The 24,220-nt window shown below is 39.3% G+C and overlaps 2 protein-coding genes across 3 annotated transcripts; one reads left to right on the top strand and one right to left on the bottom strand.

The window, feature by feature from the left end:
- The first annotated feature begins 6,344 nt into the window (after positions 1-6,344).
- LOC112296162 (uncharacterized) lies at positions 6,345-11,486 on the top strand. Its single transcript, XM_024548450.3, has 2 exons — positions 6,345-8,464; positions 8,590-11,486. The coding sequence occupies exons 1-2, from the start codon at positions 6,779-6,781 to the stop codon at positions 11,353-11,355; spliced, it is 4,452 nt and encodes a 1,483-aa protein (XP_024404218.1). The 5' UTR covers positions 6,345-6,778; the 3' UTR covers positions 11,356-11,486.
- Positions 11,487-11,917: 431 nt separating this feature from the next.
- Positions 11,918-16,278, bottom strand: LOC112296163 (uncharacterized). Of its 2 annotated transcripts, none has more exons than XM_090244929.1 (6): positions 15,043-16,278; positions 13,645-14,400; positions 13,437-13,510; positions 13,204-13,281; positions 12,687-12,760; positions 11,918-12,572 (listed from the first exon to the last, which is right to left on the bottom strand). In XM_090244929.1, exons 2-6 carry the CDS (start codon positions 14,108-14,110, stop codon positions 12,338-12,340), a joined length of 927 nt encoding a protein of 308 aa, XP_090101055.1. In that variant the 5' UTR covers positions 14,111-14,400; positions 15,043-16,278; the 3' UTR covers positions 11,918-12,337. The 2 variants fall into 2 exon arrangements, with proteins under 2 accessions (XP_090101055.1, XP_024404221.1); XM_024548453.3 differs by having other exon boundaries at positions 13,645-14,341; positions 15,043-15,629.
- Positions 16,279-24,220: the final 7,942 nt, after the last annotated feature.

Here is a 24,220-nt window from a genome sequence, read left to right as displayed (position 1 = left end):
GAATCTGGGCTACTTTTGCTAAATTCAAGGAACGATATTGGTGGAAAAATATGTATCGAGATGTGCTCTCATTTGTAGAGTCATGTGAAATCTGTCAATCGTATTCTAATATCCGACATCGAGATGGTCTTCATCCTACGTATCCTCTGGTTATTCATTTTAAATGGGTTGTTGATTTGGTTATTATGTCGGTTGGGTTATGGTAGATGAGATATTTGGTTTTAGCTTTTGAAGATTTATCAAATCAAGTAGAAGGAAGAGCATTGAGGACAAAATCTACAGAGGGGATTTGTAGGTTTTTGCTTGAAGATGTCATTTGCCGCTACGGATGCGTAGGAAAAATCACTGCAGATCGTGGAGAATTAAATGCACAAGAAGCTCGTAAGTTCTTTGAAAGATGTAGAGTTAAACTATCACTGACTACTGCTTATAATCCAGAAGGGAATGCAAAAAGCGAATGCGGTCACCCACCGATTGTGAAAGCATTAGTTAAAGCTTGTAATGGGAAAGTTAAAGAGTGGCCACGGCTTTTGTCATTTGCATTATGGGCTGATCGAACAACACATAGTTCGGTGACAGGATATATGCCAGTAGAGCTTATGACAGGTCAAAAACCAATTATGTCGATTGAAGAAAAGGTACTTACTTGGAGTATGCTACCATGGGAAGATGGATTGACAAGAGAAGAACTTCTGGCTATTAGGATTCGACAATTGGAGCAAAGAACGGAAGATGTGCAGATAGCATTGGAAAGGTTAAAAAGAGCAAGGTTACAAAACAAGGCGCGATTCGATAAGCAACATCAATTGAGACCAAAAGCAATCGAGGAAGGTGACTGGGTATTTGTTTATGACAATAGTCTGGATAATCAACATAGTACTTTGCAAAAATTTTCAAAACGTTGGTTTGGACCATATGTAGTAACAACTGTTCATGATAATGCGACTTACTCATTACGGGAGTTAGATGGTACAAAATTGAAAATACCAATTGCAGGGAAGCGAGTAAAAATATTTAAACGAAGACATGCGGAGATGAATATGGAAGACCTTAATGAAGGTATAGAGATTCCGCAGTAAGAGATTGAAAGTGATTTGGATAATGAAGGTGACGAAGACAAATTGGGCAAAGACATAGAGGATATATTCTGAATCAAACAACAATTGGGTAAATTGGTGCATACCAGAGGATGCATAGGTTCAGAGGGGGTGAATGTCGTATTGTAACACGAGTATACCGTGAAAATATAAAGAAAGGGGACTTTTATTAATGTTCAGTTACCTCGAATATTGGAAGCAACGACCAACTCCAGTGCAAATACTGAGTAGCCAGGTTCAGTCACCCCGTTACAGTCAGCCGGGGCATACTGAAATGCTTCATTCGATTCCAATAACGGGAGTTAGCAGGAAGAGAAAGGACCAATTCACACGACGGATGAGCTTGGTTCGAAGAGCCAATTGGATCCAATTTCAAGAATTCAATCCGGGTCCTCTTACCCAATATGAGACCTGCATTGGTCAAGCAACCCAATGCAGTCTAGTTACGGAAACATCCAGGTTACTACGGACATCTTACCCAATATGAGACCTGCATTGGTCGGGCAACCCAATGTAGTCTAATTACGGGAACATCCAGGTTGCTATGGGCATCTTACCCAATATGAGACCTGCATTGGTCGGGCAATCCAATGCAGTCTAGTTACGAGAAAATCTAGGTCTTACTACGGGCCTCAGCCAGTCTGACGCGAAGGACCAATTTGATCCAATTACGGATACATCCAGGTTGCTATGGGCATCTTACCCAATATGAGACCTGCATTGATCGGGCAACCTAATGCAGTCTAGTTACAGGAAAATCCAGGTCTTACTACGGGCCTCAGCCAGTCTGACGCAAAGGACCAATTTGACCCAATTACGCGAACATCTAGGTTACTACGGGCATCTTACCCAATATGAGACCTGAATTGGTCGGGCGACTCAATGTGGACCCGAGTACGGGGTTTCGATTCTGTTTCAGGTTGTCCTATTCTCTGTGCCGTTTCAGTGAACGTTGTTTTTGGTAAATAGATTTCTTAAAGGTAAAAACGGAGGAGGAAGCTCTGACGGCGGGAGCCAATTTTGGATCTAAGCTCTGACGATGGGAGCCAATTTTGGATCCAAGACGAAAGATTGAAGAAATTCAGAGGATAAGGTTAGGGGAAGAATAAGTTTTAGGGGGGTTTTTTTTTGGATCGCAGAGCTAGCTTCAAGCTTTTTTTTTTGAAGGTTACTAGTTCGGTTTCATTGGAGATTTTTAAAGATCAAAGGGATTGGAGAGGAGCTTCATGCTTCGAGTCGGGGAAGAGAAGACGGAGAATTGGATTTTTCTTCTTCATAGAGTTTTGGGAAGACTAAGGCAATCATTGCTGAAGTCAGTGTTGTAATGGTGAATCGGGATTTTTTAATGAAGTGAGTTTGATTACTCTTGATTGTTTTGTGAAATCGAGTTACGTCTGTGATTGAAGAATTAAAAGGGTGTCTATAGGATTGAATATGCAGAGTGAATGAAATTTATTGGGTTAATCTAACAAGATAGTCAGTGGATACAAGATCATAAGTACAAAGCGGTATCGGAGATTAGTAGATTGGGTTGTTCGGGGTTCTCTATAACGTCTAGAGACCTACCGGCTGCGGCAAAAAGGACTTCGACAAGCAGTCGAAGGGCATCCGTATAGATTTACGGTGTATTCTTGCAGTCGTTTATATTCCAGCAGTCAAAATATGATAGACTGCTTGACTATTGGCGAATCTCCATACTATCTTCTACAGCCGGACGTCTGACGCGTTCTCGAGCAGGAAAGCACGTAATACGACAATGTAGCCCTTAGTTAGATAGTATATATAGAGACAAGAGTGAAGCCTTCTTCACTCTTGTGAATTCTTTTCTTGTTTCTAGTCTAGTTTCAAGAGTCTTCATGTTTTCTAGTCTTTGGCAATAGTCATTCTAGTTTCTCTTTCAATATACATACTTATTTATTTATATTTTTTTACCTTTCTTTGAGTGAAGGCTCTTTTGTGTGAATTACTTTTTCTTCAAATTCTTGTCCTTGACAACTATAGGCTTCAACTGTTTCTTATTTGTAAAGAAGTCAATTTATTTGCTTATCAATTACATCTATTGGAATTTATTAAGATCCATCTTGTATTTCATGTTTCTCTTCTTGAGCCATATAAGACAATGAGTACCCAAAGAAAAAGATAAATGCCACTTCTTCTTATAGAAGTGGATAATAATTAAGAATTTGAAGTATAAGAAGTTTGTCATAGATATATATATTTACATATATAAGAAGTGTTAGATAGAAGATAAATATAGGTAGATTTGATATTATCTTCTGGCAAAGCTTCTTAGAAGCCTCATAGACATGTCATGAGGATAGAGAGAATTTGCCTTGAAAAAGTGTTAGGCTTTTGGTTGTCATTAACTACTCAACTAAGTCTTAAGATAGAAAAGCATCAAGTTTATATATAAAAATATCCCTATAAAAGCAATTATATCAATACATAAGCTTTAAGTATCAAAGAATATTTAAAATATATTAAAATATTTTAAATCCTTATATATCCTTAAGATGAATTTTTTCCAAACTTCAATAGATCATATCTCAGGAACGGACTATCCAAACAAACTAAAAATTTACGTGAACTACTAATGTACTTTAAACAACTACGATAATAAATTTCAAGCTCAAATTTGTTACAAATCTTGATATATTGCCAAAATCCTAATAGTAGCTTCAAATCCTTGTTTACATACACTTACATGAAAATTTCTTCATATCTCACAAACTAAGAATTCAAATGCCACAAAATTTGGTATGTAGATTTTTAATCTTATAATTCACTTCTTAAAAATTTTGAGCTAAAAGTTCATTTGAAAACTCAAGATATGACTCCAACCATTACTGTCAACAAAACAATTCACATATTACCTTTGAAGTTCATATGTTGTCTTTAACTTCATATAAATTCTTTATACAAACTTCAAATATAAAAATTATTTTACAAAAGATGTAGTTCTTAAAATCACTCTTATGGCCGTACCTCTCAATTTCCAAAAGCCATCGTCTAACTCCTTATATCCTTAAAAGAGCAAAAATACATCTTAAAAAGATATCTTAACTTCAAATGACTATAACTTCATCATCTTAATTCCAAACCCTCTAAAATTTGTACAAAAATCATAGTCCAAACTCTAAACCTTATGATCCTTGGTTTAAGTCCTTAGGACTATATAATTTAAATACTATAATAAAAATAAATAAAACTTAAAATAAATTTTCTTATATCAATTCTTTTTAAATTAACCTATTAACCACTCTAATATACATCAATATATATAAATATATTATATATTTTAATTAATTTTTACATACTATAAATAATTATATTATGATAATATATTTTACTTTATATGTATTTGTAGTTGATTAATAGGTTAGAAACTTAGCTAATAAGCTACCCACATGTTGCTTGTATTAGTAGCTTATAATATAAGCTAACATTATGGTGCGCATATAAGAGACTTGCTTTATAAGTTAAGACATGTATCTTATAAAGTCAATACATATTGGAGGTCCTATAGAACATCGCCATGTAGCACTTAGTGAGATAGTATATATGGAGACAAATGTGAAGTCTTCTTCACTCTTGTTAATGCCTTTTTACTCTTTAGTCTTGTTTTATGACTTTCTAATCTTTTTGTCTTTGGCAATAGTCTTTGTAGTTCAAAATAATACTATCCTTGAGTGATTTTTTACTCTTTTTGAATGACACAAGAATGTCTTGATCTTTCAATTCTTCAAGATTCATATCCTTGATATAATCTTAGATTCAAGGTGACATTAAAATAAGTTAGAATATCTTATTTATTAATGTAGACATAATATTAATAAATACATATGAGAGCTAATAAAAAAAATCTTACAAATATAGTAAAAAAGGGTGAGATTTTTCATTGAAAATATTAATCAAAATCAAGATGAAGAATGACAAATCTTTTCTATAAAAGAAACAAGCTCAAAGAAGATAGCATTCTACCTTCTATCCTTATTTGTAATTTTTGTGTGTTTGTAGTACTAAAGAGATGGAGAATCAACAACTAACATGATTCAATTCAAGAGCTATTGTTTGTTGACTCATTAGATAAGACATTATAATTATTATAGCCTTCAAGAAAACAAAATAGAAATGAAGAACTTTAAAAACAACATGTTCTTCTTTGATTAGGTGGTGAGATATAATGTGTTTGATATCACAAATTCAGAAGAGACTTTCAATGTTTGGTAATTTTATTAAAAGTAGGAACAATTCTTTATGGTATTATAAATATTTTTTTTAAAGGAAACTATGAAGGCCTCAACAATAATCAAATAATAGGATGGTGTTCCCACCTTGGTATAAGATGCTATTAATAATTGAGAGGACCTATCAACCACCTTCAAAGAGAATAAAAATCAAAATATGTTGCAAATATAATTCATTGCATCTTAGACTTCAACATATGATGACCGCTCCTTATGGAACATGTTCTTAGAAGAAGGAGTAATATCACAAACATACATGTTTTCCAAGGTAAGAAGTGTCAAGTATAAGGTAAATGTAGGTAGATTTGCTATTATCTTATAGCAAGGCTTCTTAGAAGCTTCATTAATGCATATATGACTTTATACATATTCATAGTTGATTAATAGATTAGAAACTTAACCAACAAATTAGCCATGTATTGTATGTGTGAATAGCTTGTGGTAGAAGTCAATGATATAGCCTATATATAAGAATGTCGCTTTGCAAAAAAATTTACATGGTTTTTTACAGAAGTATATATATATATATATATATATATATATATACATACATACATATTACAAGCCATTGTGACCATTGATCCTAACATAGAAACACAGTAATTTTCTTCCATCTAAAATTTTGTATTTAACTAATAATACTATTTAATGAGACTCTCACACACCGTAGCGTATACAGCTTGCTTATATACGTATCCAGTAGACGACGCTATCAATCCAGGTACGTACACCACCAGTGACGAGCGGTAGAGCACACTAGCCGCGATGGATGAGAACTGTCTGTTCCAGAGGCTTCTCGAAGACCATTCCGATATACCCCCCCCATCCTTGCTTCCAGACCCTTCCTTCCACGGACACGCCCCTGTGAGCTGCCAGCCGGCAGTGCCACATCAGCCAGGTCCACCTGGTTCCAGACCCTTCTGTCCCGCTTCCACAGCTTTCCTTCATCCTGCCACATGAGCGCCATCGCTCATTACAAAATTGTGTCCCACTCGCTCTGTCGTCATCCAACTCCGCATGTCAACTTGTTCGAGAGCGATCAGGCTTGTAGATTCATTCGAAGGTTCCATTAGCTGCCGTAGAAATTTCGCGAGTGTGTATACGTTGCGCGGTGTTAGAGCATCGAGAGTTTGTATGATTTTCCTCAAGAAGATGTGCAGCTGAGTCGGGGTTTTTGGGGAGATTTGAATCGGTGACGGAGTTTGATGCGCTATGATTTGGTGCTAGGCGAGGGAGCGAAGTTGGCGGGGTTTCATTGTGAGACGTTGTGAGTGAGTGAAGTCGCTTGCATTGGAATCCGGAAGTTGCGACGCAGTCTGGATCAGCTTGGGAGTGGGGCTAATTGGTCATAGATTGTTGGGATTCTGGGAAATTTTTCGGGTGCAGACCCGGGATTGAGTTTCTTAGGCTCTGTGGTAGGGATTAGGTTACAGAATGGCTAGGGCGATGATTGATGATGGCGCAGTGCCTATGCCTTGTGAGTTGCCAATTCAACAACCGCCGTATTATATGGTTTCGCCGCCTGTGTCTCCAATTCCTCAGCACTCTGGAGCCCCGCAATACGTTTACTATCCAAATGCTTCCTCTGGTTATGGCGTTCCTGTGTCTAATGCGGTGGCATTACAAGATTATTATCACCCGTATCCTGTGTATAATATTCTACCTCCGGATGCTCGACGTAATGAACTCAGAATGCAGGACGCATGTGAAAATGCTACGAGACAAGAGAAGCAACCGAGGGTTCCAAGAGTTCAGCCAGTTCCTCAGCAATGGATTTACCCCCCCGCGCACTTAACTCCTGACGGAGCTATTGTTGGGCAGCCGTTGCAAGTCCATAGATATCCCATGTATCGTGTGGACGATGCACCTGATACGAGTCACTTGCGTTCAGATCCGAGCGGAATTCAGTTCGTAAATAGTTACGGAGTTCCATTGACTCCAAAAATATCTGCTCAGGGGCAGAGTCCTGCCATTGCGATGAGTGGCTCCCAGCCATACATCCTCCCTGCTCCCCAACCCGGGATGCAATGGAAGCTGGTGCCGATTGCAGATCCTGACCCCGAGAAATTCCCAGGGATGATTCCCAAGGCAATGCCGGCAGCGTCTAAGGCACCTTTGATGCTCATGGCGTCACCGGGAAGTGAGAATGCCACCAACGATTGTGCCAAGCCGGACTCTTCGCCCCTGAAGCTGAAGATTGGTGACGACGTCCATCCTGCCAAGTCTGAAGATCCGTATAGTCAAATTCTTTCACTTCTGTTTCCGAAATCGGGAGCAAAACATGAGGTAAGAGAGGACGTAAAGGTTGATGGTCCCTCGTCACCAAAAACAGTGAGTAAAATTGTATCTGAAAAGCTGGGTGAAAAGGAGAAGGTAGAACCTACCATCCCCAAGTCTATCAGGATAATTCCTGTAACGGATCCCCCAGAAGAGAAGTCTGTTGCGGACCCTACGAAAGAGAAATCTGTTGCGGAACCTTCGAAAGAGAAGTCTGTCTCTCAAGTGAAGAAGTCGAAGAAGTCATCCGCGCCAGTACTCAAACCCATTAAGCTGGTACCGTCGCTAGATTTTGTAAAGAAGAAAGATAGTAATCATGCAAATGGATTTAAGGAGGAGAAGCAGGTTGCTCCTGGAAATCATGCTAAACCTGAATCTCATCAGATACCGTCACATGATCGTGCGAAAGAGGAGGTACCTGCAAGGAAAGCCCCGATGGGGCAGGCACATGAGGCTGCACCGAAGGCGGAGGTCGTAGTGACGAGTGCAAAAGAAAAGCCAGTATCACCAAAGAAAGTGACATCTGGAGTGCTGAAAGACATGGAGTGTGACATCGCAGAGCCTCAGGGCGCTAAAAAGCATTCCTCCAATGTAAAGGTGGCAATTACTAGTAGCGAGACCGCTGCGAGAGTTATACAATCCGTGTGGAGGGGTCACTTAGTGCGACGACATCAACCGTTGAAGCACTTGCGCGATATCGCTCGTGTAAAGCTCATGTTAAAAGATTACCAGACTCTCTTGGTGGACAAAAACGAGTTTCTGAAGAAGTGTGTAGATCCAGTGGAGAGGAACAAAATTTCCGAAGGACTCATGAGCTTGTTATTGCAACTTGATAGCATACAGGTAAATTTTCAGGTCTCATTCAGGTAGCTTGCGCTTTTTTTATCAACTACATCACCTCTTAGGTGTTTGGAGGTGCGCTGGTGGGATCAACTGTTATAACTCACGTAATATCATACCATGTGCAGGGAGTTGATCCAGTTGTTAGAGACATTCGCAAGTATACTTCCAAGGAAGTTTTGAAGTTGCAAAGCGAGGTGGATGCTGCTACTCAAGTTGTCATCGACAAGGCTGACCATGTGTCAACTGAATTGAGCATGCTAGCAAAAAGTACTGATGTGGCCAACAACGATTTTGCTGTAAATCAGGAGTCCAATTCAGCAGAACCAAGTCATAATGTTGATTGTCGGGATGCTCCCGTGAGCAATGGCGAGGAAATGGTGATGACTAGGTCAGAGGAAACTGAGAACAAGATTCACTCTTCAGAGCCGATTGAGATTTGTAAAGATAGAGACGCTCTTGTTAGTGATGACACGGGAATGGTGATCAATGAGCGGAGTGAAACTGCGTGCGAGACTCAACCTATCGTCCCACAAAACAATACAGGTCAAACAGAAGAGCGTGTAGGGGACCTACTACGAAAGCTTTTGAATAGGCTACCCGATTTTGAAAGTCACCAGGAACCCGAGACAGTGAATAAAAGGGAGACCTTGATAGATGCAGATGATTTGACACTGATATCTGAGGTGGTGAAGAGGCTCTCTGTTTTAGAGGAGCAGCGAAGTATCGACACAGAGAAAAAACAGCTCAACGAACGTGAATTGCCCCCTCAGCTCCTTGCTCCGGGACTTCTTTACAAGGGAGAAGAACTGATAATGTCAGACACTAGTTCTTCTGCAAACTTTAGTGGCGAAGGTCTTCACTCGAACATTTCCGTTGGGGTGGAACTCACTGGAGAAAGTGGCAAATCAAGCGACGCTTCGGGTAAAGAAGACAAATTGCTCATTCCTGAACCTGCAACATCTCCAAGCGAATCGGAGCTCCATAACTTGAGGAAGGGCACCTCGGATGACCCGGATGCGGCAATAAATATTTCAGATGACATGATGAACCCAGCGCAATCTACACCAGATGAGGAGAGTGGTGGGGGTCAAAATGCTCAAACCATCAATGCCACGATTTTGCAAGAAAAATTAGGTGTTGGGAACGGTTCACTTCCTAAACCAATGAATCTGGATGCAATCGCTGATGTGACGGAAATTCCCCATTGTGTGATTGTTGGAGACCAGGAGGATATTGAGAGAGAACAAAAACGAGATAATGATGAAGAGTCACCAGCAGTGCGCAATTTCGCGGAATCTGGTATCTTACCTAGAGAAGCTGATCCGAATTCTATCGGCCGGAACAGTGACACAGACATTCTGGAAAGAGATGTTGCAATTCGACCTGAATTCGAAGGAGAGGAAACTTCGTTATCTTTGCATTCAAATCAGTGTGAGACTGATAACCAGAGCAATACGTCCTGTCCAGAACACAAGTTTGGGAGCAATGAACTTGTGAGACACGAAAGTAACGGAGACATCAAAACAGATCAAGTATCTGCTTTGGTATTTTCGGAAGAGAGTAATGAAAATAATGTGGCAGTTGATGATGAGGCTTCTGATAATGCAACAGGTCTCGATTCAACTACATCCTTTGTTAATGAGGTTTTTGGCGTGCCAGAGGGAGAATCGACGATTGATGGAGCCCCACAGCAACTTACGACAGCAGATGGTGTGCTCGGGTCACCCAATGTTGAAACGTTTGATTCATCCCAAAAAGGGCAGTTGTCGTTAAATGAAGAGAATGAGAAGGACAACAAGACTGAGGATGACATTGATATAGAGAATGGTCCGCAGTTAAGTGTGGCTGCTTGCGTCGACGCGGAGCATTTGGGTATTCCATGTAATGATTCTTCATCATCGCAGAACTCACTTGATGGTATCAGCAGGTCACGATCGGGTATAGAGGTAATTCCGGTGGTAGGATCAAATTCTTTTGGAGGAGTGGTTGAGTCGGGCACCTCTGAGTCGGAACCACAAATGGGTGTCGCAAAATCCTCTGACCAGTCTGTGGTACCAGAGAGCGTCGATGTAACTGAGGGAGTGAACGTTCAAACTTCAGATAAGTGCCTCACACCTGAGAAGAAAATAACTGAGACTAACAGTCCAACTTCAATCTTGGATACTGCAAATGCTCTGCATTCTGTGGAACTTATATTTACTGAGAGCACCACCGACATTGTGCGGGACGAATCTACTTCCGAGATGCCTTCAATTGTGGCTACCATGGCGATGCAAGAGTCAACTCAAAATTCTCCTTCATCTATAGAAGATTTGCAGCAAGAATCGACTATTTCCCATCTCCAAAGCCCTAACCTTGAAGAACAAGTTTCCGTCAGTGACCAATTAACACAATTAGAGTCTGCAATCTCCGATCTCCAGAACCTCAACAATAGAGGTCAAGGATACCTCGACAACCTCAATCCTGCAGAGGAGCTGCGGGATGCGAGATCGTCGATGTCTTCTCATTCTCCCACATCAAAGAGAATCGCAGAGGATATTCACATTCCCAATCCAATCTCATTGAGTGCAGGCGCTCTACATGTTCTGAGAGGCTCGGCATATCGTATGGACGAATCTGAAAATCACAGCCTAACCACCAATTCTCCATCATCAGATTCTGAAAGTTCACAAAAAAATCTCACGCAGCACTTGATCGAAGAAAATACAATATTGAAAGCAGTCCTTCGAGATGTTCTAAAGTGGAGTCAGTGGCAAAGCTCGGCAACGATGCGTCTTCACAAAATGATCGAGAACCTCGAACACAAAATCCCCAGTAGCCGACACACTCCGAAGAGGAGGGTTAAGACTGCTAAATTATGCGGATTGCCGAAACGAAAATATGAACTTTGAACTTCACCTTGTAGAGTAGCTTTGTACATAACGATTCACGAAGGTATTTATTTCGTAGTTCATAGATTACCAATTATGCCGGGAAACTACTGTAATATAACCTTTCAACTTGATTAGATTTTTTTTTACAATTTCGTCATTATCTGTTACACTCGCATTCTCTTTGCACCGTTAGACATGTTTCAGTGCCGATACATCAGCATAGGAAATGCAGGGAAGATTACTGGTAACCCTCTAAATACCTAGTAGCCGACATCATTCACACCACGATAAAAACTCTAACTCTCCTAACAATGGGCATTAGGTGCACACTTCAGACAGGAAACCTCACCTTGTCACCAGTTGTACTTTAAGTACATTTTTAAAACCTCTTCTGCTGGTGAGGCTCTTCACTTCGTCATGTCTGCCATGACACAAGTTAATAGGCTCTTGTTTGCTCGCTAAGAAAAATAATGTGTGTAAATCACATAGCTACACTGGGTAATCTCGATTAAGTGTAAGTGAGTTCATATCGTGGTATTTTATCAGCAAACCAGGCGAATGCCAGAGACTCATCACACTGTTAATGGGAAAGATCAGTGGTAACTCTCTTAATAAATAGAATGTATAAGAATAAGCAAAGCTCAAAACCCACTGTTTCGAAATTTCCCTCCTCTACACACACTTGAATGGTTTCTCCATCTACAAAAATTGTCTGCACTTCTTACACCCCAGAACCTCCCTAAAGAACGTTGCATAGCATCATATTACCTTTCCAATGCATGGCTCGTCTATTTACATATGTTAATTTGTCGACAAATTTATCATTCTAAAGAATAGTGACTCGTATAAACGAGGCACGAAACAAGGTGTTCCGGGTTGCTTTAACAACCAAAGACAATTATAATTCTTGTGGAGTTTGTCTCCATTCGGATGGCAAACCTCAAGCATCCAGAAACAGACCATAAAGCCCAATCCTGAGAGATAGAACCAAGTTTTGAGGTTATGCAACAGATACTTCACTCGGGTGGGGCTTTCTCTCATAACTGTTCACTTCTTGGGGGTCTGATGACTCCGCTTTCCTCTTGGACCCACAAGTAAAATCTGAGCTTCCACTGGCAGTTGCTGAAGAAGATCCCGAAGTGCTGTTGACAGGCCTTAAATGGCCCCGCAACCGTTTTACGTCTGCCATTTGGACCGGCTTGATGATAAATTCCTCGGCACCTTCCGCTAGGCATCTGGTAAGCAGCTTGTTTGGTTAAATTACAAATCAGCCAGTTCTAGACTTCAAAACTTCCAATGTCAACATCAAAATTTCCAATATGTTTGGTTGGTGGAACAGTGCTGATTACCTCTCGATGCGAATACTGTCATTTTCTGAAGACATGACCACGACAGGAATTTCCTTCAATGCTGATGTGTCAGCCTGAAAATGTAGCAGTTTTTTGTTGAGCTTAGTAACCATCCAAGACTTCTGGCAGAGGGAATACGGACACAGACCAGCACACACTCAAGAAGTCGTGAACATTGAAAAGTCCTGTTAATGATAATTGAGGCGAAGAGGAGCACTCTGCAACACTAGATTAGACAGTGTGTTGCTATTCTTGTATGCTGCGTGTACATGAACCAGATTTGAGGAATACATTGGAAGCAACACTTTGTTATGATTCTGCAAATGGCAGATACAATACGCCAGAACTCGATCTGTGGGCATGTTCATTAGCCACTTGATTCTATGCTCTTCAAACCAAGCGCATACAGGAAAAGGAATCGGACATTTCGTTTTCCATGGTCTAACCAAAGGGAAGAAAACACTATGTGCACGAAAAGAATTGCAATAAAAATTGTCAAGGACAGGAGATCATGTACCTTCACTCGTTTTAGAAGGTCGTAACCAGTCATCTCCGGCATGCAGTAATCCGTCATAATTAAATTGATATCTGGCTTCTGCAAAAATTAAAATCAATTTCTTCTCAATTTCGAAACAAGATTTAACCACTAAGATTAAACAAATACAAAAAACTTCGTATCAAAGCGCATACAAGGTCTTGGTTAAAAGACTTTTGCGTCGAAACCAAACTCTTCAAGAAGTAGATAAGTACCTTGACAGAACTGGGGCAGCTATCTGAAAGTCCGAGGAGCTCCAAAGCCCTCAAAGCACTGTTTACAGTGGTAACTGCATAAAATGATGATACGAGTAAGCACGTCAGGCCAACAAAACTAGTTTTCACTCTTATAGAGAATTAGTCCAGCAGGTTAATATAGAACTGATTATTCAAAATTTAATAGGAAGCGAGTAAAGATTATGACCTTTGAATGACGATGTCATAAGAAGCTTTTCAACAACTCTTTGATCAATACGGCTGTCATCCACTGTAAGTACGTGATACTGAGAAGAGCTGATCATCGGCACTGGTTTCGTTCCTACCAGTTCTGACAGAAGATCATTATGAACTGGATCCGCACAATAACTTTCTATGCTAGCAGAAATAAGGTTTATAGATTCAGCTGTCTTTTCCCCCACCAGTTTCCGCTGAACTGGATCTTCAGCACTGGATGAGAGTTGCGGTTTCGCAATTGATGGCTCAGAATTGCTCTGCCGTGTTTTCTTTGATTTTTTGGAACCCGTCTCTTTCAACTTTTTGTGTTTTGCAAACTCCGAAACTTTCCGAGGTTTGGAAACTAGGAAAGAGTTCAGTTTAACAGACCCCGCTGGCACCTCTGGTTTCAAAGATTTCCGCACCATTGCCGCTAGAGCCGAGGGATGCACACTCATTGATCTTCTTATGTACTAAACTAAATGTTAATATCAGATTGCAAATTAGTATTTAAAACAAGTTCCATCTCCTTTTGTATTTAAAACCTCTGAACCATGTATCGATTACTTCAACCAATGTATCGAGGCTTATTGCTACATTAGAAACAGATGGTTGTTCTTTCTGCGATTACTTCTTGAACTCCAGTCATCATTAACTTAAAAGCAACTCCCCGAAGAATCTTCGACTTTCTGTGACAAATACCACCGCAGACTGCTCGTGTTATGCAACTAAAGATATTCCCTGACCGCTGCGCAGCAAAGCAAAATAATTACAAAAAGTTATAAAAGAATACATTCAATAGTGTGCTGAACATCGACAAGCGACTCCAACATAAACCTGGTGATTGCACATACAATGTACAATCGAAATGATCTAATGTGTTTAGTAAGAGCAAATTTGATCTACAAGCACCTCACGCACGAAGAGATAGCAATGGACGCAACCAATCTCATCAACTAGTACGGTGTAGATGCATATTTTGATGACAACGTCTCACACTTTTTCAGTAGTCTACATAGATTACATGGAATTTCAATAACAACAAATACATGCTTGAATTTTACGCATTCAAAGAATTAGTACTTGTCCCATTCAACACCTCAGACCTCAGATTTATTCAACTACACAATCTGCAACAACTTCAGAACAACCGATACAGAACCCTCGACAACTCTGCAAAATCATGAAACCCGAAAGGGACAAAATCAAAGCTATCGAGATTGGATTCCCTCAAAAACATCAAACTCGCGGGTGCCGACAATTTATACAGGAAAGACAGTGAAGCAGACTTGTCTCACAAGGTTCAACCCCCCATAAGCTCGACAAGCAAATCATGGAAAACAGTGAACCCTGTCAAGTAGACACAAGACGAGTGCATGCATCTCCATACCTGCAACAATATTCCATGGGAGGATTTGCAAGTTCGTGTCAGCTGCTACTCCAACCACACCAGAGCAGCGTCACGCAGAATTTCTTTCCCAAAAGGATGCTACTCATCTTCAAAAAGGGGCCAGACGATCGCAGAATCGGCCCAGACTCATGCTTTCGAAACAGCTACAAAAGAGGAAAAAGAAAGAAAGAAAAAAAGTGTGGAATCGCTACGATGGAAGTCAACAGATCTGGCGAGAGTCGGATCACCATCCTCAATGCGCCCTCTTCCTCACAAAAAAAAACCACGAAAAAGAAGCTCCACCCTTAAGCAGCCCTCACAAGCTTGAGCGCATGAAGAAAAATGGTCAAAAGAGAGTCTCCCTTACTGCGCATGAACCTACGACACCAGCGACGCACCTAACAATACCCTCAGAAGCTCCAATGATGCAACCAGAAGAGGGATGCAGTAAAAAGAAAGCAAGTCCTCCATGGCAAATAAAAATGACTTGAAACTGGAAAGTCAAACAAATGTCCTGCTGCGAGTCTGCGTCGGACAACCCACAGGAGTCATGGCCATGTTCACGAGATCTCACTGCGATCCATGTAAACAGGGGTCACGGACGCAATCGACTATAAAGAGACCGAACTCGTCAATTTCGTGATAAAGCTCACGTTACTTAAAAGCACATTGCTTACTGAATGTGGAATGCACAAGCGCCAGAGAGATACAGCAAAGACGACCAGATATCGCGGTGAAAGAGATTTCCTTTCTGATCCTGCTGTAAGTCCAAGGCGACAAAAGCTCAGGCTTTAATTAGTGGCGGAAGCTGAAAAGCAAGATTTGGTGTGGCTTCTTCTTTCACTGTAGAGATTTTGCCGACGCGCCATGTTTGACACTCCAGCTCTTCTGCTCCTGGTGTCCACAAATTCGCGTTCTCACACTCCACGCTTTCCACAAAAGTGCCTGGGGCTCGTTTTCCCCGGGCCCCACATCCTCATCCTTCCCATTTTACTCTTCGTCGAAGCCGCAGTTGAAAACTTCCCTCGTCAACGAGCTTTCTCTTCAGTTCCCCAACTGCCCATCCTCTCTCCGAGGATCTCTAGATTTCACTCCACGAATCAATGCTAAAGGGGGATCCTTTCTGTTAAAAAAGTAGAAGTGATCTTTACTTCAAGCATCGGTGAAGAAAAGCTTCCTTCATCTGAAGGTCTTTGGAAGTTCACTTGTGACAAACGAACAACGAACCAGACAAATGGAGAAACAAACGAAGTTATTGTTCTAAATCCCTTGCTTATAAATGGATAGATTCATCCAGTTTTTGCAGCGAACATCTCCACTGTGGTTCGACGTCGAAAGGACGCATTTATTAAGATAACGACGATGACGGACATCTGTTGTTACTGCCATTCTAAATGACAGAATAGTGTCTTTGTAGTGAAGTGTCAAATGCCGTGTTGAAGTTGCCGAAGACCATGCAACTCCCGTAGAGCCAGAAATCTTCATTCTATTTGCGAAAGATCCATTCGGACTGTGACTCGCAATTGCTCCAAGAGCTGAGGGAGAACAAATAGTGCTTCGAATCGACCTTTATTCGGAAGGAACTATGTGTGAGTGAGCGTCGTGGCCAATGCGCTCAGGTAACGTGGAGGATGCGGGGGGGGGGGGGGGGGGGGGGGATTTCGATCAGGCGAACCTCGCCGCGCAGTAGCTCTGACGTGATCGAACATTCTATGGACCAAATCCCCTTATCAAATAAGTTAGCCTCTCGCTATCCCTCCGCGTATCCGAACTCGTGCTAATTCTGCACGAGCGCGGTGGAAGCCACATGGCCGTGGTTTGCCTGTCTGGTTGCCGCTCCTAATTCAGCGCCATGCCGTCTGCGCCTGCCTCCGCATTCAATGTGTCGTGATCGAATGTTTTTTTGTCTCCCTTCGTTCGTTGTATTTCTGGGGTGGCACAATTTGCACGAGGGATGTAGAAACGCCTGTCTATTCTGCATGATGGGTTTCTCGCTCGGCTTTCTACTTCGATGGCTTCAACCACGCAATTGCATGACTTAGTGTTGGCTCTTGCAGTGTAGCCACGACGCCGGGGCCCATGCTCCCCGCACCATGATATTTGCCATCACCGAAGCTTGTGGAGTCTCCCATCAGTCCTTGAATATCTGGATAGCATGGCATCCCAGATTATTCTTTGCCGCAAATAGAACAAACCTCATGCTGACATGTCGCGCCCGTCGTAACTTTTTCCACCTCCTGAAACAAGCGAGCTCGGATACGAGGCCCCTATCATTCAACATGTTGAGCGCCGAAGCACGCGTTGCTCCCAGCGAGTGCTCCTTCGAAGTGTTTGCCCGGTTACCACGTCCGCTGCGAATGTCGCAACTCCTGATCGTCATCTGTGCTCGATTTCACACCATCGGGACCGTGTGCGTTTGCGCAAATGCACGTCGATAATTCCACGCCGTAGAAATCACTACTTGGGTCCCGAGGGAAGGCACACAACCTCCTTTTCTCAATGCAACGCAAGGCAACGGTTGCGCCGGCTAGTGTTTTGCCTGACTAGCCGAAGCCACAACACTCGCAATGCTTCCGTGGTTATGCGACATTCCTCCTCATCCACATGTATCAAAAAACTGCAACACCCGTCTAAGGTGTTGGTCTACTCTCACATCGGATTGCCTGGAACATTGATCTACGAAAAGGTCGCAGCAAGAGCTTCGTTGCCCCAGCGAGGAATCGGCATCTTCATGCGAGCAATGCCGAGAGCCCGTTTCGGTGTCGATAAAACACGAAAACCCACAGTGCAGATGCTTCCAGTGCCGGACACAATCGGCAACGGTGTCGTCAGAATCGCACGTACAACGGTTTAATCGACGCATCGATGCTTGACCTGCAACTTCGAAAGGCAAATTCTGAACATGAACGACGACGCTTGCCATCAAACCCTAATCTGTAAATTAGGGTTTATCTGTAAATATTTATCAAATTTTTTGCAAGGTATGTAGCTTTGACAAAAGCAAAAAATATTAAATCCTCTAAAGTCACATAAATTGGATTTAATTTTTAAGTATTTGTTAAGTTTTTCCAACTTTTAGATTCAAATTGGCCATGAGATAATAGCTCTTTTAGATTGAAGAAGAGGTCTATTTAAATTATTGGGGGTTTTTGGATTGTTGGTTTAGGTTAAGTGATTTGGAAGTGACTATGGCCATCTCATATACCAAATAAGTTCTATCATATTCTTTTTTGCTAAATAATTTGGACATAGATATAGCCATGTCACATACCAAAGAAGTTCTGTAATATCTTTGTTGGGAATGATAGATTGTGTTTTTGCATTAACTTATCTAATTTATTTAAATAATTAATTAAATAAAATAGAAAAAACCTAATTTATACAACATATAAAAGACATATTTAACAAAAGATATAAATACTATTTTTATACTAAATACATGCTTTATATATAAAGGTATCAATCTATGCATATATAACATGTGATTAAAATACAATTTAAGGTAAAAATTATGTGGTACATTTAGAGAACAAATACAAATCTTATACCATTCGGTATTTGCTCACATAAAGATGATGATTTAATGCTTTCTTGTTGGTCTTTATAAGATTTGTATTTGTTCTCAAATCTTATACCATTCTCAATTTTGTCAATACATTTTTTAATATTTTAGTTATGATTCAAGACTCTAGTTTTTTTGTAATTGTCAAAAGTTATTCAAATTTCGTTATGTTTTGTACTAGTGTCTTATTTTTTTAACTTTCTATCTTTGACTAACATAAGAGTGTACTATCTTTTTAGAGTTTTTTATGATCTATGTCTTTGACAAAAACTATACAAGAGATCAAGAAGACTTCATAATGATTTGAAATAAGAATAGGAGCAACAAGATAAATACAAGAGGCCTCAACTCAAGAGACTCTTTTTCAAAGAAAATATAGAAGAGATTGCAAATTATAAATACAACAACTTACTCATAATGCAAGCAATTGGAATAAATAAACAAATGCATAAAAAAAAACTTTAAAGAACCACATAAAAAATTTAAAAATAAAAAAGTCATCTATGACTAAAATAATGTTTAATTTATTTAGAAAATAAAAATAAAAATAAATGAAATCATGTAAAATTTATTTAATATAATGATACATATTGTAATTTTTTAATTTCATATAGATCTTAGGTTGATAAAGAATGTTAGTGATATAAATTGTAATCAACAAATACAAACTAAGATTTCAATAGTATAAGAAGATTTTTATACTCTATTATTATCTCTTTTAAATTTATAATAATAGTTCAATTAGAACTTTAACACATAAATACTAATTATATTTTTTATATTTTAGGAAATAATAATTAATATAATTAAAGTAATATTCATATAAAAATAAAAATATTTTAATATTAAAAATCACATTCAAATATAAATTTTAAAATATTATATTTTAAGAATAACATTCTTATCTATAACAATAATATAAAATTTTAATTCTAATAACAAGAGGCCACCTAATAATTTATTTCAATCTCTCAATTTTCTTCATTTTTAATCTTAAGATGAATGTGACATGATGTCAAGGACAAGAACTCGATGGAAAAAAAATTCAGACAAGTGAGCCTTCACTCAAAGAAAGGTAACAAAATATAAATAAACAAGTATGTATATTGAAAGAAAAACTGGAATGGCTATTGCCAAAAGACAAGAAAACTAGAGACCCTTGAAACTAGACTCGAAGCAAGAAAGGAGTTGACAAGAGTGAAGAAGCCTTCACTCTTGTCTCTATATATACTATCTAACTAAGGGCTACGTGGCAATGTTCTATAGGACCTCCAATATGTGTTGACTTTGTAGGACACATGCCTTGACTTACAAGGCAAGTTTTTCTATGTGTGGGCCACATAGTTAGCTTGATCTTCAAGCTAACAACATGTATAGCACATGGCCAACTTGTTGACTACGTTTCTAATCCAAAAAGTCAATTAAAGACATCTATGAAGTCAAAGCAGCATCTATTAAGCTTCTAGGAAGCTTCCATATTTAATACTATAGAATTAACTTACTTTTATTTACTTTTACTTACTTCTACCTATTTGTATGTGAAATTACTAGCTTACATGATTATGTCTGTGACATTACCCCGCCTTCTAGGAACGAGTTCTACGAGGAGTGGTCATCATATGTTGACGAAATCTATCATGCAACGAATTGTATTTGCCACATACTCTGATCTTTGTTCACTTCGAAGATGATTGATAGGGCTTCTCAACTATCGGTAGTGTCCCATACCAAGGCGGGAAGACCACCCAATTATTTAATCAATGTTGAGGCCTTCATAACTTCCTTCGAATAGAATATTTGGAACACCATCAGGAGTTGTTCCTACCTCTAGCACAATCACTAAACATCGAGAGTCCTTTCCCAAATCGTGATACCAAACGCGTTGTATCTCGCCATCTATTCGAGGAAGAACATGTCGTCCTTGAAGATCTTCATCTTGATTGCGTCATCTTGAAGGTTGTGACAATTCTAATGTCTCATCCGATAGGTCAGCAAATAAAGGCTCTTGAGTCGAATCCGCTGGTTGTTGGTTCTCCATCTCTTGAGCGTCACTACTACAAAGAAGCTATGAACAAGAATTAAAAGTAGAATGTTATCTTGCCTAGATGTTGTTTCTTTTATAAAGAAGGTTTTCATCTTGATTTTGATGGATGTCGTCGATGAAAAGCCTCCACCGCCTTTGCTGCATTTGCAAGATTCTTTATTGGCTCCCATGTACGTTCACTAATACCATATCCACGCCAATGGACACGATATTCTAATTTATTTCGGCACCGCCTTGAATCTAAGTCTTCTTATACTTCAAACTCTTCATTATTGTCCACTTCTATAGGAGGAGGTGGAGCTTGTCGTCTTCTTAGTATGTCCACTATCTTGTATGGTTCAAGAAGAGACATGTGGAATACTGGATGAATTTTCATTGATTCTAGTAGATGTAAACGATATGCAACTGGATTGATTTGTGCAGAAATAGAAAATGGTCCTTGCCTTCGATAGTCCAACTTGTCACAAGGACGAGTGGTCTTGATATTACGACGAAGTAGCCATACCTTATCACCCAAGATGAATGATGGTTGTTCCTTTCGATAGACATCCGCTTTGACCTTTTGTTGTTCTTGAGCCTCTTTTAACTGCGCCTTCATCGTTGCATGTAGCTCTGACAAATGAATTGCTAAATCTTTCGCAACAGGATTATCAACTTTTGAAAAGTCAAAAGTATCAAGTCGTGGATGATAACCATAATTAGCAAAAAAAGGTGTTTGTTTTGTAGAAGAATGTACCGTGTTATTGTAAGCAAACTTTGTCAATGGCAAAAGAGTTGTCTAATCATCTTGTTGGTAATTAATGGTACATCTTAAATATTGCTCCAAAACTTGATTAACACGCTCCGTTTGTCCATCAGTTTGAGGATGGAATGCGAAAAATAGTTTTATATCCACTTTAAGAATCTTAAAAAGAGTTCGCCAAAATCTTGATTCAAATTGAGTTCTCCTATCTGATATAATATCCTTGAGTAATCCATGATAGCGATAGTTATTGTCAAGAAAGAGTTTAGTTGTTTCTTCACCTGTGATAGATTTTGTACATGGTACAAAATGTGCCATCTTCGTAAAACGATCTACTATCATGAATATAGAGTCATAAGAACCTGAGATTGGAAGATCCGTGATGAAGTCCATAGAAACAGAAGACCATGGTTGTTCTGGAATGAATAATGGCTGAAGAAGTCCAAAAGGTAGATGACGAGGAGTTTTTGATCTTGAGCAAACATCACATGATTGTACAAAATCTTTGATTGCTTTTTTACATTTGAGGCCACCAAAAATCCCTAGATATCAGCTCCAAAGTCTTATTATATCCAAAATGTCCTGGTGCTGGGAAGTCATGATGAGCTTGAAGAACACGTAAACGTGCTTCACCTTCTGGAACATATAGGCATCCTTCGAAATAGAGTAGGTTGTTCTTGAATTCAAATTTAGAGGGATCATAAGATTTAGAAGAATTATTCTTGATATCATGAACAAGTGGGTCTAAAGACATACTTAACTGGACTTGCTTAAGAAAAGTTAAATCAACAATCGATGTTGATTTTATTGCTCGAAGATGAAATTATTCCGGCTTCAAGAGAACCATTCTTTGTAGCTCAAAAGCTACATCTCCTTCTTTTGATGCAAGATAAGAACGTCTAGACAAAGCATCAGACAAACCTTGTTGTTTTTTTAGCCGATAAGTGATGATGAACTCGAATCTTGATAAAGACATGCTCCAACGAGCTTGGTGACGATTTAATATGCGTGCTGATATAAAATATTCGAGGTTCTTGTGATTTGTATACACGGTGACTGGACTGAAAGCGCCTTCTAGATAATGATGCCATTCTTGAAAAGAATCCACAATTGCAAGAAGTTCTTTGTCGAGGATCTCATAATTGATTTCTACTGCTGAGAGTTTTCTTGAATGAAAGGCTACTGGATGAAGTTTGTCATCTGTTCCTATTTGTGGTAAACCGCACCCAGAGCAAAGTCCGATGCATCTATTTCCATAAAGAATGCTTTGGAAAAATCAACACGATACAAGATTGGTGTAGAAACAAACGCTGTCTTCAAAGATTCAAAAGCAACTTCCGCTTCTTGGTTCCATTGGAATGTGTCTTTACAAGTCAAATATGTAAGTGGAGCTACAACTCGAGAGAAGTCTTTGATGAAGATCCGATAGTAGTTGGCAAATCCCAAAAAAACATCGGACATCTCTTACCGTTTTTGGGATCTTCTAGTCTATAATAGTTTGAACTTTCTTAGGATCCATCATAAGTCCATCACTTGAAATGATGTAACTTATAAAATCGACTTGAGTAGTGTCGAATACACAATTTTCTATCTTGGCATAGAGTCCTGCATCTCTTAATTTATGTGACACACGACGAACATGAAGTTCATATTCTTTTGGATTCTTAGAATAGATCAAGATGTCGTCTTGATAACAGACCACAAAATCGTCCAAAAACTCTCAAAAAACATCACTCATTAGATATTGAAAAGTTGTTGGTGCATTTGTATGTCCAAAAGGCATGACGTTGTATTCAAAATGTCCATACCTAGTTTGAAACGCAGTCTTCCATTCATCTCCTTCTTTGATGCGTACTAGATTGTATGCTCCTCGGAGATCTATTTTTGTATAGATCTTAGCTTGATTCAGCTGATCATGAAGTCGAGATATTAAAGGTAGTAGATGCTTGTTCTTGATGGTAATCTTGTTGAGTCCTCGATAATCAACACACATCTGCAATGATCCATCTTTTTTCTTCATAAATAGAATTAGAGCTCCTACCAGAGATTTAGAATGGCATATGAAATTCTTGGCTAGATTTTCTTCAATATACTCCTTGATTTCAGTCAACTCATTTTGTAATAAACTATAGATTAGTCCGAATGGCGATTGTCCTCCTTCTTGATGGTCAATTGAACAATCATAGGGACGATGTTCTGCGAGTGTATCCGCATTTCTTTTTTCAAATACATCTTGAAATTCTTGATATTGGCTTGGAATGTCACTTGAAGACTTTTCACGAGTAGAAACGGGTGTGGCATAAATAATATATGGTGATTCTTTCATAGCTGCATGCAAGAAAGCTTTTGCACCTATAAATACGGATTTAATTGATTTGGACTTATAACTCTCTACTTGATTAATTACATTGTTAGTTATACTTTTAGAGAAAATAAGAGTTCGAAAAATCCAATCTATTTGAGGGTTGTATTTTTCTAACCACGATAAACCTAAAATGACTAGATTAGAGGGAGATCTAATGATGTTAAATACTACAAAACTATAATGACTATTGATTATTACTTCTATAGGAAGGGTTTCGTGAGTAATATCTCTAGAAGACAATGGAGGACCATCTATGACTTCTACATGAATAGGTTTTGTTTTCTTTACTAAAAATATGATATGTCTTTTAGTAATTTCTTCATCTAAAAAACACGCTGAGACTTCTGAATCTAAGAAGGCAGAGACTTTGTAATGTTTAGGTCCTAAAATAACATTTAATGTAAAACAAGGAGAGGGCTCTAAGGAGAGAATAGGACCTTTCCCAAATATTGTGCAAGGTTCTAG

The sequence above is a fragment of the Physcomitrium patens genome, chromosome 19, assembly GCF_059467195.1.
Source record: "Physcomitrium patens ecotype Gransden chromosome 19, ASM5946719v1, whole genome shotgun sequence".
NCBI classification, from domain to species: Eukaryota; Viridiplantae; Streptophyta; class Bryopsida; order Funariales; family Funariaceae; genus Physcomitrium; species Physcomitrium patens.
The sequence above is the reverse complement of the archived record's forward strand: the minus strand, read 5'-3'. Positions and strand labels throughout refer to the sequence as shown.